Genomic DNA, 14,883 nt, shown 5'->3' with positions numbered 1-14,883 from the left:
GTTTTCCGAAGGTTCCAAGGTTAGTTAATGGGATAAGGATTAGTCATGGGAGCTTTGGAGACTCGGAGTATAGATTATGCAGATTTTAAAGAATGAATATACAGCACTATTCAATGCCATCAAGAGTGTAGCATTTGCAAGAGTAGAAGGGATCCAAATAACAGCGTGTATACGTCCAAGAGCTCCCCACCAGCTCCCAAACTGGATTAGCGTGCCGATCATCGGGCGACTATCGGTCAGCGCCAATTTCTTTTTTTGTGCTTTCCTCGCTTTCATTGAGTCCATCAATTATACCCAGAAAGCCTTTCACTTCTTCGACAACATGAGCAATTCCAAAGGCGTCGCCGAGAACATGCTCTGGGGTGGCCGTTTCACCCGTGAGTCTCTCCTTCCCCCCCCCCGCAATCCCCCTCCCTCCACACCCAAGTGACTCATATCTTTTGAAATGATCAGAGGGCCTCGACCCCCTCATGGTGCAATACAACACCTCCCTCCCCTACGACCGCATTCTCTGGAAGCAAGACATTGCGGGCTCCATTGCCTTCGCCCGCGCCAACAAGAACAATGGCATCCTAACCGAGCACGAGTTCGCCGAAATCGAGCGCGGCTTCCAACAGATCGCCGAAGAATGGCGCACCGGCTCCTTCGAGGCCAAGGAGAACGACGAGGACATCCACACCGCTAACGAGCGCCGCCTGGGCGAGATCATCGGCAAGGAGATCGGCGGCAAGCTGCACACCGGCCGTTCGCGCAACGAGCAGGTCGCTACCGACATGCGCCTGTGGCTCCGCGACGAGCTCCGCCTCCTCGACGCCCGCCTCTCGGACCTGATCAAGGTCTCCATTGCCCGCGCCGAGAGCGAAATCGAGTATCTCATGCCCGGCTACACCCACCTGCAGAAGGCCCAGCCCGTCCGCTGGTCGCACTGGATGCTGTCGCACGCGACCGCCTTCGCGAGCGAGCTGCAGCGGCTGCGCGAGGTCATCCGTCGCGTTAACCGTAGTCCGCTGGGCTGCGGTGCGCTGGCAGGGAATCCATTCCAGATCGACCGGCACGCGATGGCGAAGGAGCTCGGCTTCGACGATCTGCTATACAACTCGTTGAACGCCGTCGGCGACCGCGATTTCGCCATGGAGACCATGCAGTGGGGCAGCTCGTTTATGCTGAAGATCTCGCGGTGGGCGGAGGACCTGATCATCTACAGCAGTCTGGAGTTCGGGTTTGTGCGGCTCTCGGACGCGTACTCGACCGGGTCGTCGCTGATGCCGCAGAAGAAGAATGCGGATAGTCTGGAGCTTCTGCGGGGCAAGTCTGGCCGTGCGTTTGGGCAAATGGCGGGTCTGATGATGACGATTAAGGGTCTGCCGACGACTTACAACAAGGACCTGCAGGAGAGTATCGAGCCTTTGCTCGACCATATTAAGACTGTTAGCGACAGTATCCAGATTGCTACTGGCGTGCTGTCTACTCTGACGGTTATCCCGGAGAAGATGACTGCGGCTCTTGCGCCGGAGATGCTGGCGACTGAGATCGCGGACTATCTGGTTCGCAAGGGTGTGCCCTTCCGTGAGGGCCACCATATCTCGGGCCGTGTCGTCCAGCTCGCTGAGCAGACTAATGTGCCTATGGATACTCTCTCGCTGGAGCAGTTGAAGGGGGTTGATCCCCGTTTTGACGAGGATGTCCAGGCTTGCCTGGACTATGAGCGTGCTGTCGAGCTGAAGGATGCTATCGGTGGTACTAGCAAGCGGGCTGTTCTGGAGCAGACTGCAGTCCTGAAGAAGCTCCTGTAGAGAGACATCTGGACACCATCTACGGTTTATATGACGAAGAAAAAGGACTAGCGTTACGAGTTTGATAGACAATGAAGGAACATTCCCCCTACCATCAGTACAGCCCCGAAGAGCATTTGACTTTCATCTGCTCTAACCTGTCACCAACCACAAAAACAAGGAACACAGATACAATTATGTTTGAATAACCTAGATGACAACTACCTTTCCTGAGCTATACCTGCCGGGCCATTCGCAGAAGTCAACCGCTAGAGATCTATGATACTCTACGAGAGCTTGTTCTATCCAGAAGTACTCATCAGGAAAAATTGCATTTATATCAGACAAACCGAGGGGAAACTCAGTGCACCGACTGTTCGCCTGTAGTTTAAAAAAAAAAAAGGGAAATATGGCTATACAGGATGGTAGATAACACAATCAAAATCAAAAGGGAAAACAAAAGGCTCTTTTCGTAGGGTCCTCATAGAGTCCGCGACACCACATTAGCATTTTTCAGGAGAGACGACCAAAAGGATATCCTGAAACCCTCAATCCAAGGGACTCCAGTTCTTTGGGTCCAAAAGCCCAATCGTCGCTCCCCCAACTCCAAAGGGAAACAAGCTTAGTAGGTACGCTTGAATGGGGGCACTGGCTTGCACTCAGCCTCATCCAGAGTGTTGGCCTCGACGGCTCGGTAACCAAGGTCAACCTTGCCGTGCGCCTTCTTCTGCCAGGTCAGGGTGTGCTTCATCCAGTTGGCGTCGTCACGCTCGGGGAAGTCCTCACGGGCGTGGGCACCACGGGACTCCTTACGGTTGGCGGCGGCAGTAGCGGTTTGGGTACTAGATGTTTGAATTAGCAATGGACGTCTTTCGCGGGGAGAAGGCGGTCGAAACTTACGCGCAAGTCAGCAAGTTACGGAGCTCAAGCGTCTCAACAAGGTCGGAGTTCCAGATCATGCTGCGGTCCTTGGTGCCGACCTGTTCGTACCAGGTGTCGATCTCGTTCACGCGGCGCACACCCTCGTCAAGGGACTCTTGGGTACGGAACACACTGACGTCAGTCTGCATGGCCTTCTGCATGGCGTTACGGATCTCGAAGGTGGACTTGGGGCCATCAGCGTTACGGGCGAAATCAAGGTCCTTGATGGCCTGGGCACCGGCGTCGGAAGCAAGCTCCTTGTGGGGCTTGCCGGGGAGGCAATGTCACGGACACGGTGCGACACGGCACGGCCGAAGACAATCAGATCGAGCAGGGAATTGGCTCCCAGACGGTTGGCACCGTGGACGGAGACACAAGCGGCCTCACCACAGGCGTACAGACCGGGAACCACCTTGTCCTTGCCGTTCTCGTCAACACTCAGGACCTCACCGGTGTACTTGGTAGGGATACCACCCATGTTGTAGTGGACGGTGGGCAGGACGGGGATGGGCTGCTTAGTAACGTCGACACCGGCGAAAATGGAGGCGGTCTCGGAGATACCAGGCAGACGCTCGTGGAGCAGCTCGGCGGGCAAGTGGCTCAGCTGGAGGTAGATATGGTCCTTCTCGGGACCGACACCACGGCCCTCACGAATCTCAAGGGTCATCGAACGGGAGACAACGTCACGCGAAGCCAGATCCTTGGCGGTAGGGGCGTAACGCTCCATGAAACGCTCACCCTCGGAGTTGAGGAGGTAACCACCCTCACCACGAGAACCCTCGGTAATCAGACATCCAGCACCGTAGATACCAGTGGGGTGGAACTGGACGAACTCCAGATCTTGGTTGGGCAGACCAGCACGGGCAACCATGGCCATACCGTCACCGGTACAGGTGTGGGCGGAGGTACAACTGAAGTAGGCACGTCCGTAACCACCGGTGGCCAGAACAGTGTGGTGGGCCTTGAAACGGTGCAGTGTACCGTCCTCCTGGTTGTAGGCAATGATACCGCGGCACTCGCCATCCTCCATCAGCAGATCGAGGGCAAAGTACTCGATGAAGTAGTTGGCGTTGTGGCGCAGAGACTGGCCGTACAGAGTGTGCAGCAAAGCGTGACCGGTACGATCAGCAGCAGCGCAGCATCGGTAGGCCTGGCCTCCCTTACCGTACTCCTTGGACTGACCACCGAAAGCACGCTGGTAGATACGTCCATCTTCGGTACGGGAGAAGGGCACCCGTAACCCTCAAGTTCGCGAACACTAGCAGGAGCCTCACGGGTCATGTAGTGGATAGCATCCTGGTCTCCAAGCCAGTCTGAACCCTTCACAGTGTCGTACATGTGCCATCTCCAGTCGTCCTCGTGCATGCTGTTACCTCGGTTAGTACATTATCACTAGTATATCAAACTGCCAATATGAACCTACTTTCCGAGAGCAGCGTTGATACCACCCTGAGCAGCGACAGTGTGAGAGCGAGTAGGGAAAAGCTTAGAAACACAGGCAGTGTTGAAACCAGCTTCGGCGAGACCGAAGGCCGCACGCAGACCGGCACCGCCGGCACCAACGACGACGGCATCGTACTCATGGTCCTGCACAAACAGGGTCAGAATCCCGTCTTTATCACTTCCTCTCAAGTGATAGGTGTTCCTCTGCTTACAATGATCGGGTACTTCTCAGAAATGTAGCCCTCGGCAGCCTTTGCGCGCAGCGGCTGGTTGGTCCATATCCGGGCTAATTGGGCGAAACGGTTAGTGATGGGGGGACGACGTATCGGTTCGAGAGATCTGAATGCGTACCAGCAGGACGGGAGGAAGAGAACATGCGTCTCTGGTCCCTCAAGATGCGGGAAACCTGCTCATTCCATATCAGTTCACAGACCGCGCGCAGCCGGACCGGAAATCATTTGCACGTCGGTTACTGACCTTGGAGGCGGGAGCCAGGCTCCGCAAGCTCAAAGAGCTCATGATGACGGGTCGGAAGAGAGAAGAATCCCTAGATACCCTAAAAACAAAAAGACACCGGCAGACGGTGAAATTGGGCAAGGAGTGGGGAGGTCAAGAAGGGAGAACTTCCTGTTCAGCATCAGGGCCACTTCGGCGACGGATTTCGGCTTGCAGATGAGAGATTGCTGAGCTAAGCAGCCTCTGTTACTATTGGACGCACTCTGATTGGTCCGCCGGCCCTGTTCATTTTCGTGCCGAGGGTGTGAGCTCGGGCTGCCGCTCCACGTGACATTAACATTTGACAGAGAAACATGCGGAAATATGACTGCTGGTCGACTCTTGCACGTAACTACACAGTTCGCAATTTGCGGTCTTAGAAGGAATAGCGTCTTCAAAATGCCGCGAATGGCCGCGCCCCGACTGGTGGCGGTAGTTTCGTCGCTTCTCGGCGATGTACTCTTTCCATCGTCTCGGCAATAGGGTTCTCCGTTATTCCGCTTGATCTACAGAGTACTCCAGAACTTGAAAAGGTCTGCTTTACGTTGACAAATTGTCTAATTTTGTCTTCACCTTGAAATCACTTTGCCATAGGGACTAGAATCCTCAAGCTTTAATGTCTTTTCTTCGAATTACTTGGTTGTCCTGGCCTGCAATATTGATAAATTTTTTCGAGGCTACTCCAAGCATTCCGTTGTCAGAAAATACATCACGGTACCAATCCATGGATATATCGATGGCCAATAGAGCGAATATTTGGCGACTGTTTCCCAGGATTTTATTCATGAGCTTTCGCGTTCAAGGGAACGACTGCTGTTCTATTTTTTTTTATTTTTTTATTTTTTATTTTCTTTATTTTTTTTTTTGTTCTGTTTTGTTTTGTTTTCCAGAGAATGCAAATAAAGATCATACTACAGCAGACTTTATTGGCCTTGACTCTCCTTTGCATACCTTGAATTGACCTGTGATGTAACACGCAAAACTTTCGATATTACAGAAGAACGTTTAGCATCATTCCTGATGACCGGAAGGGAAGCCGACAAGCTATTCCGAACCACTTGCTTGATAAAAAACCAGGATTCAGCTCTTCAGATCTTCATGATCTTCATCCAAACTCTTTGCCCTTTCGGGAATTCCAATAAGAGTACAATTTACGCAACTTTTCGTCAGGTTGTATATACCAAACGTGTATCGCTCAGCTTCAGAGAATCCCCGAAACCAGGCTGGACTCTTCCAGAGACGTGGACTGAGAAATAACTGTGTTTCCTGGTTGGCGGCAACAGACGACTGCAGAGGCATCTTGAGTAGAAGGATTTTGCGTCTATAGGGTTCTATGGCGTCTGAAAATTATATTTGGTATTAAACATGCCTCTGGCTTAATAGGCTCGCAAAAGGATTTGGGGGGTGGGAGATGGGCATTAGTAGAGAGAACAAACTCCCGTGGTTCCTGTTTTCTCTTCGTATGAAACCCAACGAACCTAACTAAGACCTTGCATCGAATGGGGATCTTGATATAGACTGCGAGACTGAGTTCTATCGGTCTTCGCAAGGCAAGCAGTGTTTATGCGGAGTCTCCAATACCGGATTTCCCGGTGGTTTAGACTAAGGCCACAAGGTCCTCACTACAAGATAACTCCTCTCATGAACAGGTGGACAGCATTCGTGGAGATATGAAGTAGGAATCGTGTTGCGAGGCCCGTCGAAGATACACTATTATTAATGCTATAAATGGCAGAGGGAAACTACCATGACCCTACGCGCCTAATTTCAAGGGGGCAGATATTCGCTACAGGTCAATTGATTGTAGATTATAGATTCGTCCACGGTATAAGGCACGAGCCCCCCAAAATGATAAAAGATGATCGTACAACCTTATGCACCACGCCCATGCGAGAATCAGCCCAGTAATCTAGTTGTACTGCATGTACGTCGCTGTCGAGTTGAACTTCAAGTTGCCCTTAATGACCTTCTCCACTGAGGCCAAGAAGTCCTTCTCGGTGGCCACCTTCCGTCGAGCACGGATGGCAAACATACCAGCCTCGGTCGCAACACTGCGCAGTTCCGCACCGGTCGCGTTGGGGCACAGTCGTGAAATCAGCTCCCAACGAATGTCCCGCTCAACGGACATACTCTTGGCGTGGATACGCAAAATGTTGGCACGGCCCTCCACATCGGGCAGTGAGAATTCGATCTTTCGGTCAATACGACCCGGACGCATGAGTGCAGGGTCGAGGGTGGATGGCCGGTTAGTGGCGAACATGACCTTGATGTTACCACGAGCGTCAAAACCGTCAAGCTGGGTGATCAGCTCCAGCATGGTTCGCTGAACTTCGTTATCGCCACCAGCACCATCGTCGAAACGAGCTCCACCAACGGCATCAATTTCGTCGAAGAAAATGATACATGCCTTCTTGGTTCGCGCCATTTCGAATAGTTCACGCACCATTCGTGCACCCTCTCCCACGTACTTCTGCACCAATTCGGATCCAATGACTCGGATGAAGGTTGCATCGGTTCGGTTTGCTACTGCACGTGCGCAGAGAGTCTTACCGGTACCGGGAGGTCCGTAGAGCAGGGCACCCTTGGGTGGGTCGATACCTAGGTTTACGAATCGTTCTGGTGAAAGGAGCGGCATTTCCACGACCTCACGGAGCTTCTCAATCTGTTCCTTGCAGCCTCCCACATCGCCGTAGGTCACGTCGGGCTTATCTTCGACAGTCATCATCGTCACGCTGGGGTCGATCTTCGGAGGAAGAGGTAGCATAATCTGGTACTTATTGCGGTCGACACTAGGTAATATAGATTAGCATCTGGGGGGCCCCTAGATGCACAAGTAACAATCAAACTTACCCGACTCGCATGCCTTCCTCGATATCTGTCGGGCTCACGCGTTCGCCTAGGTTGACAACGAACTTGGCGATCTGTTTCACGTTGATGACATATTTGCCCTTGTCCGCGTCCTTTTCATCCTGAATAATCTTTGTGCATCGAGCAACTTGCAGCGGTTGCTCTTCGGCCATGCGTTGTCGATCAGCGGCAACATCCCAAAGGTGTGGAGGTGCAAGACCGGTGTCGGATTCCTAAACCGTGTCAGCTTTTCGGGCCCAAAGCCGCAGATAACTGGATCGGTAATCACCTTGACGCCGATCTTTTCATTCACGCTTGCTTGCTTGTCTTTGATGTCTTTCTCGAGCTTCCTCAACGCGTTCGCGTACGGAGCAGCGCCGTAGGTCTTGAGTACTGCAATATCACTGCGGTCCGAAGTCAGCGGGTCATCGCTAACAGGAGGCCAACGGAGCTCCTCCGCGACAAATCATCACCGTCACTTACTCATCTGTGAGAGGCGCAATTTTCTTCTCTGGCTCTTCGTCATCCGCGTAGTTCTTCTGGTATTTCTCCCAGTTCGAACCCGTGGCGCTAGGCATGATGCAAGTGTTGACAGCCTAGGGCTGGAGAGCTGGAAAATCAAGTCGAAGGGCAGGCGAATTCAAGACCGAGACAAGAGGCAAAATCCCGAGGTCTACGACTGCTAGAACAGCGGAAATTGAAGAGATGTGGTGATGGTAGAGGCAACGAGGTTGATGATGTAGCGGTAGCAGAGCTGCGGTAGGCCGAGCTCAACTCACTAATCAGTGCCAAGCTTCATCACCGCCTCAGAACCTCGCAGAATTTCTGTGTGTTCAACTCCGCCGCCGCTTGTCCCACTTCCCCTTAATATTTTATTAGATCGCTTGTTTTTGAATACCGATATTCAAAATGGCGACCGCAGCGGCTTCCCCAGCTGCTGGCAACAACTCCTTCAAGGTGCGATTTCCTGATGTGTCATGCGTTTGTGTGTGGATTTCTGATAGCAAAGCAGGACAAGGAGAAGCCGATGGCCGTGCGGGCCTCCAACATTCTCGCCGCTCGAGGTATGCCGTTTTCTTCCTCTCAAACTAGCATCCTGTATACTAATTGCATCCTCCAGCTGTTGCCGATGCCATTCGAACAGTATGATTCCAGCCAAAAAGAATAAAAACATTCATCCGGAGATGAGGGGCTAACTTGATGACAGTCGTTGGGACCCAGGGGTATGGATAAGATGGTTCGTTCAACATCCAGTCACTGTTGTTCAATATATGATACTAATTAGGATATAGATCCAAACCCCCCAAGGGACAGACTATTATCGTACGCAATCCGCCGCCCAAAATGATGGACAATCACTAATTCCCCGCAGACCAACGATGGAAACACTATGCTGAAGGATATGAGCGTGATGCACCCCGCTGCGCGCATGTTGGTCGATCTGAGTGCTGCACAGGATGTTGAGGCCGGTGATGGAACTACTTCGGTCGTTGTGATCGCCGGTAGCCTGCTCGGGGCTGCTGAGCGACTGCTGGCCAAGGGTCTTCACCCCACAGTCATCTCCGAGTCTTTCCAACGCGCCGCGGCCGCTGCTGTCGAGATCCTCCACAATATGTCCCGTCCGATCAACTTGAACGACCGATCTACCCTCCTCCAAGCTGCATCGACCTCTCTTTCCTCCAAGATTGTTTCCCAGCACTCTGGTCTGCTCGGACCTATGGCTGTCGATTCTGTGTTGAAGGTTGTGGATCCTGCCACTGCAAGCAATGTCGACCTGCGCAATATTCGAATCGTGAAGAAGGTTGGCGGGACCATTGAGGACAGTGAGATGGTTGATGGTCTGGTGCTTAACCAGCCAGTTATCAAGAGCAGTGGTGGCCCTACAAGAATCGAGAAAGCCCGGATAGGTCTCATTCAGTTCCAGCTGAGCCCACCCAAGCCTGATGTACGACTTTCTAAGTATCGGAATCCTCCTTTATCTTGGATTGATAGCTAACAGAAATCTAGATGGAAAACCAAATCGTAGTCAACGACTACCGCCAGATGGACAAGATTCTGAAGGAGGAGCGCCAATACCTGCTGAACATGGTCAAGAAGATCCAAAAGACAAAGTGTAATGTGCTTTTGATCCAGAAGTCCATCCTCCGTGACGCCGTCAACGAGCTTTCCCTCCACTTCCTCTCCCGCCTGAAGATCCTCGCCATCAAGGAGATTGAGCGCGACGAAGTTGAATTCCTGTGCAAGTCTCTCGGTTGCAAGCCCGTCGCTAACGTCGACTCCTTCACCGAGGACAAGCTCGGCACCGCCGACCTGGTCGAGGAAGTCCAGGCCTCCGGAGCCCGCTACGTCAAGATTACCGGTATCAAGCAGCCCACCACCGGCCCAACCAACCAAACCGTGTCGATCGTTGCCCGCGGAGCCAACAGCCTGATCCTGGACGAGGCTGAGCGCTCCCTTCACGACGCCCTCTGTGTCATCCGCTGTCTCGTCAAGAAGCGCGCGATGATTGCTGGAGGCGGCGCGCCAGAAGTCGAGGTCGCCCACACCCTCGCCATGAGAGCCCGCGAGCTCACAGGCACTGAGTCCATTTGCTGGAAGGCCTTTGCCGATGCTATGGAGGTCATCCCCACCACGCTCGCGGAGAACGCCGGGTTAAACTCGATCAAGGTTGTGACTGATCTTCGACACCGTCACGCACATGGCCAACACAATGCTGGTGTCAGCATCCGCAGTGGGGGCGTGAAAGATGACATCACTGAAGAAAACATTCTCCAGCCGCTGCTGGTCAGCACTAGCGCTATTGAGTTGGCGGCGGAGACTGTGAAGATGATCATGAGGATTGATGATATTGCCCTTTCGCGGTAGATGATCTTCAGGGGCTATGGATTTGTATGATGAAACGCGACTTGGTCCACCGTAATGAGTTCTACCTAAAAAAGAAATTCATCGTTTTAGAAGATTCGATTGTTTCATATAGTTCAGCCCGTAGGACTGAGGCCATACAGTACTGTACCAGTTCCGCCTGCATGCCGTGCAAACACACGGGGACAATGACCAAGCTTAATCTGTTTCCATGAGAGAAACCACATATCCTACAGACCTGAGCTCCGATTGAGCGAGTCAAAGCTATATGTTCCTCGGAATTACATAGCAGATTTACGTGTACGTCCTAGTATGATCGGCCGCTCGCCAACGTGCTCCAATGACCCACGCCCCTGCGTTGCATCGAGCGTTATTCCCGATGCTGCATACTGCTAGGGCAACTATGACTTGGGCCAAGGTTTATGCAAGACGTGAAGCCCATGTGAGCTCATTTGCCGGTTGCTCTTTCCCCAACGGTCTGCCCTTGTCTCGTCGTTTCCATGCGCCAGCCACGTGTTTATACACCGCCATAACAAGCACAGCCTGTTCTTACAAGGGACAGTCGATATGGACCGGTGCCCAGGCTAATGCAGCGCACAAGTCCTTCTCATATTCCTTTTCAAGGATCTATTTTGGTCCAAGGCTGCGTCCAAGCACATCAAGGTCGCTAGCAAGACGAGAACAACGTGGACGAGAATCGGGCCACGAATAGACCAATGCTGTCGGGCGGAAACGTGGAGAGCACTGATAATTTCACAATACGGTGAGATCTACAGGTGGGATTTCTGCAGTTGTGGTCGATCTTCAAACGCCCCCAAAGACCCGAGAGCGGGGTGTGTGGTGTCCCTGCTGAGGGATAACAAAGACAGCCTCGCGGATTCAATCGAAAGGGTCCATGGATGTCTATGTCGTGTCGAATAAGCCGAAGCTGGAAAGGAAAGAGGGTTCTGCGGGGCGCAATAGGCGGAAGTCAGCTCGACGAGGCGTTCGTCTATACAGTAGAACCAAGATACAGTAGAACCAAGGCGGCTCTACATTGAGCATCGATTTGGGGGTTTATTCGCCCGACTGCATACTAACCCAATTTGAAACTTACAGTTAAGGAGTGCGCCCTAATGGTCTCAAAAGGATATTCTCGCGGAAAAGGGCTGGTAAATTTGCCCCCAGAAGAGCTGTAAATAGACCCTCGGCAGGAATGATCACGCTTGGTCGCCGACCAATAGCCGATGGGCCATATCGTCCCGTTGATGCGTGGAGGAGGTGCATATGCAGTGAGGGGAGCATGGCCTTACGCCATGTGCGCCATGTGTCGTTCATGGGTTCAGGATGCATCCTTAAAGCCCTTAGTTTCCGATTTGGCGGCGCCCAGCGATCGAGCTAAAGTACATGCCGAGCTAGAGAAGCTGGGGGGTGGCCATTACTAGTTGAGTATAGCCTGGAGGTAAGAGCTGGGCACATTAAGTCTAGCTGCGCCACCATGAGGCGCGTCTATCGCTCGTTAAAGAAGTCTGATACATCACCAGGGGCAGTAAGCCGGATATGAGCGGCTTCATCTGCCGACTTGAGTAACCAAGTGCTTGAACCCTGGCTCGTAGTATGCAGTACGTGCTCAGCCCCCTCTAGGGACCGAGCAGGAAGTGTATGCCTGTGGGATTCTTGGGGATAAAAGTGCATAAACCTGTCCACGTTGCCTCAGCGTTATCCTAAAACAGGTCAAGTAGGATGCTTTCTGGAGCACAAGTGTAGCGGGGCCAAGGTAAGCGTTTGGTGATCGCCACGAAGTTGCACTTCGGGAGGCGGCAGTAGCGCTGGCGGATCCTCCGTATTTCGTATTTGGGCGATTTCTTTGTTTCAAGAGCCCACTTAGTGCCTCGGGACTTTGTCTCATGGCCCTGGTTGGGCCAATTGCAATTGTGAGTGAGATCGATGACCTCTTTAATGATGAAAGTTGCCTGGACTCAAGGGCTGCGGAGCCGCCAATTTTGGTGGCATCCCTCTAGCTGGGGACTCTACCTTTTTTTTTTTTGTTGTTTGTTTGTTAGGGCTTAAAAGTCCCAGTAGGTATACTTTCAAGCTCCAAAGGGAGCAGGAAGTATTGCTACACTTCCGAGTCCAATTTGAATTATGATGGACGGGCTCCTGTCTCCCCTGTGGGTACTTATCTACGCCGCGATGTCTTCGCTCAGATAGGTTCGTGGTCTTTGGGCTTTGAAGATCTGCGTGTTTACCCTGCTGATCCTTCGTCGCTTTGGGGCAAAAGCCCCAATTTCATGTTTCCGGACTTCAATTAAACCCCGGTCCTTCCCAGCCACACCTCCTGGTCCCCCTCGGAGCAATGTGATACTTCCATCCTTCGTGTCCGCGGGATCCTTGTATAGCTGAGATGATCTCCACCGTGGCGTTTCATTGTCCTTGACGTCATGAACCTAGAGCCACAGCCTTTGTTTCACAAGGCTTCAAGGCCTTCCATGTATCGTGGTTTTGCGATTGTGCTAGTACCAGTATTTCACGCGCAATCCTTTGGGGCTTCATTCCTGGAAATTTGATGACGACCATACGGACCATAAGCAAGGAGCGGGTCTGTCTCGCAAGACCACAACAAGATGCGCTAACTCTAACTTAAGATGCTCGCGGGAAGGAAGTTGGAGAAAATGGCCCTAGACACGTTTTGGCGAAGCACGAAGAAAAAAGGTAAGATTGGTAATGGTCCCAAGGCTTTCTGGTCAACACCAGGACTTAGTCCATTTCTCGAGCCAGTAGAAGGAGCGGAAATGGGAAATTCATCTAAAAAAAGCCTGCCTCAAATAAGCAGTAGGTGGGAAATACTGTAAATAGATTTATTTTTATTTTTTTCCTTTGTCCCCCACACACGGATCAAGTCTACCGTTACTTCCTGCCTCTGGCCCCAAGGGACGTTCTTTGTTAGCCCCCAAATGGCCCCAAGACTGGGGCTTTGCGCCATGCTGACTCACCGCTAAAGAAAGGCCCGCGGGCCCTGGAGCCTTCAAAGGCCTTCGACTCCCCATCGCGTGTTTGCCTTTCTGATGGATCGCGATACGTGCCAGCATGCCACGACGATGCCATACAAAATCAAGGCGGGGCTGCGTCCAATGCAAAGAGCGCCATGTCAAGGTGAGTTCTTTGTTGTCTGGCTACGTAACCTCGCATTTCACATTTCCCATTACCGATTGCCCCCCCCAAAAAACATCCGGTTTCCCCGCTAATCTCCAATAGTGCGATGAGAATCGACCAACATGTAGTCTTTGCGTGAGGCGAGGATTGGAATGTATCTACGTCGCTCCACGTCCAAGGCGGAGGCCCGTTTCAGGCTCCCCCAAGAACACTCGCTCCGAACGATCCTCATCGCATGCCAGCTCTTCCGTTGCCGATGGGTTCACTCGACTTCCGCGGTTGCAGGAAATGCGCCTGTTCCACCATGCTTGTTCCGCTACTCTCCCGTCAATGGCAAAGGATGAGGTAGACCGCCGCTTCTGGGAATCACGAATTCCCAAAGTTGCGACGGAGCATCCTTACGTCATGGATGGCTTGCTCGCCGTCGCTGCTCTACATATAGCTTCCATCCAAGTCGAAGACGCCGGCTCATGGCTTGAAACGGCGCTTACCTACCAGACTCACACCACCAACGGCCTACGGCAGGACCTGGCCGCCAACCCCCAAAATGCTGAAGCGTCGTTCATCTGTTCTGGTTTGATTTTAATATTCGTTACTGCATACCCTGGCATCTGCCATGATGAGAACCCCGTCGATCCGCTGAGCGAGATCCTGACTATGCGCTCGATCCTAAGCGGTGCCGCGTTCCTTTGGCTGCAAATATACCATGGACAGGGTATTTCACTCGACCCGTGGGTCACTCGGGACGGGAGCGACCGACATTTGCTTTCTCGCGCCAGGTATGTATAAATACCATTCGTCCATATTGCGGATATCATGCTGATCCAGCTACAGCGAGGACCCCGCACTGATCAAATTGCACCGAACCATTCTCGAAAGATTCCGATCTTTACGGCCGTTCGTTGAGGGAAGCCCTGGCCCTAATATGGAGATCTACCGAAGTACATACCAGCTCCTCGACGAGAGTTTAGACACCTGGCCCTCCGGCCAAGGTAGCCTGGCTTGGCCGATCCGCATCAGCGAGGCCTTCGTGGGCCTCGTCAAACAGGGCGAGCCCATGGCTTTGATTTTCATCTTGTTCCACGGTCTTGACCTCCACCTTTCCTCTCGGAAGTGGTTCGCGCGTGATTCGGGGAAACGGCTCGTCTATAGTGTTATCCAGACTTTTAATAGCATACCATGCGGGATCCCGCCAGAGTTTCTGGGCTTGGTGGACTGGATTAGAAAAGCGGTTGAAGTCTGACCTGAAGTTAGACGGGTCATGATCCGTACGGTGTTATGGTTTTGTTTTGGCGTTGCAGGCAAGGCGCTCATCGGAGTCATTGTACATATATCATATACAGGAGGGAACTCAAGAGACTTGTTGAATAGCTCCCCCCCCCCAATTCAGCGTTATTCATCATACAGCTTC

General features: G+C 52.5%; 5 protein-coding genes across 5 annotated transcripts; 3 read left to right on the top strand and 2 right to left on the bottom strand.

Moving 5' to 3' along the window:
• Window positions 1-322: 322 nt before the first annotated feature.
• On the top strand, window positions 323-1,793 carry N7468_009144 (argininosuccinate lyase ARG4; the record flags this gene model as incomplete). Its single annotated transcript, XM_058478440.1, has 2 exons — window positions 323-377; window positions 454-1,793. The coding sequence occupies 2 exons, from the start codon at window positions 323-325 to the stop codon at window positions 1,791-1,793; spliced, it is 1,395 nt and encodes a 464-aa protein (XP_058326770.1).
• A 601-nt stretch (window positions 1,794-2,394) lies between these two features.
• On the bottom strand, window positions 2,395-4,655 carry N7468_009143 (succinate dehydrogenase flavoprotein subunit; the record flags this gene model as incomplete). Its single annotated transcript, XM_058478439.1, has 8 exons — window positions 2,395-2,614; window positions 2,673-2,923; window positions 2,986-3,888; window positions 3,951-4,059; window positions 4,117-4,280; window positions 4,349-4,422; window positions 4,488-4,542; window positions 4,614-4,655. The coding sequence occupies 8 exons, from the start codon at window positions 4,653-4,655 to the stop codon at window positions 2,395-2,397; spliced, it is 1,818 nt and encodes a 605-aa protein (XP_058326769.1).
• A 1,885-nt stretch (window positions 4,656-6,540) lies between these two features.
• On the bottom strand, window positions 6,541-8,056 carry rpt1 (proteasome regulatory particle base subunit RPT1; the record flags this gene model as incomplete). The annotated part of the gene is made up of 5 exons (XM_058478438.1): window positions 6,541-6,747; window positions 7,315-7,420; window positions 7,482-7,711; window positions 7,768-7,882; window positions 7,962-8,056. The coding sequence occupies 5 exons, from the start codon at window positions 8,054-8,056 to the stop codon at window positions 6,541-6,543; spliced, it is 753 nt and encodes a 250-aa protein (XP_058326768.1).
• Window positions 8,057-8,387: 331 nt separating this feature from the next.
• N7468_009141 (chaperonin-containing T-complex subunit CCT4) lies at window positions 8,388-10,343 on the top strand (the record flags this gene model as incomplete). Its single annotated transcript, XM_058478437.1, has 7 exons — window positions 8,388-8,435; window positions 8,491-8,542; window positions 8,599-8,621; window positions 8,686-8,715; window positions 8,787-8,801; window positions 8,851-9,423; window positions 9,486-10,343. 7 exons carry the CDS (start codon window positions 8,388-8,390, stop codon window positions 10,341-10,343), a joined length of 1,599 nt encoding a protein of 532 aa, XP_058326767.1.
• A 3,063-nt stretch (window positions 10,344-13,406) lies between these two features.
• On the top strand, window positions 13,407-14,715 carry N7468_009140 (Zn(II)2Cys6 transcription factor domain-containing protein; the record flags this gene model as incomplete). The annotated part of the gene is made up of 3 exons (XM_058478436.1): window positions 13,407-13,472; window positions 13,575-14,251; window positions 14,307-14,715. 3 exons carry the CDS (start codon window positions 13,407-13,409, stop codon window positions 14,713-14,715), a joined length of 1,152 nt encoding a protein of 383 aa, XP_058326766.1.
• Between the last annotated feature and the right edge of the window lie 168 nt (window positions 14,716-14,883).

This window comes from Penicillium chermesinum, assembly GCF_028974085.1.
Source record: "Penicillium chermesinum strain IBT 19713 chromosome Unknown utg000007l:1.0-2695246.0:1.0-2697696.0, whole genome shotgun sequence".
Lineage (NCBI taxonomy): Eukaryota > Fungi > Ascomycota > Eurotiomycetes > Eurotiales > Aspergillaceae > Penicillium > Penicillium chermesinum.
This window is presented reverse-complemented; position numbering and strand designations above follow the sequence as displayed.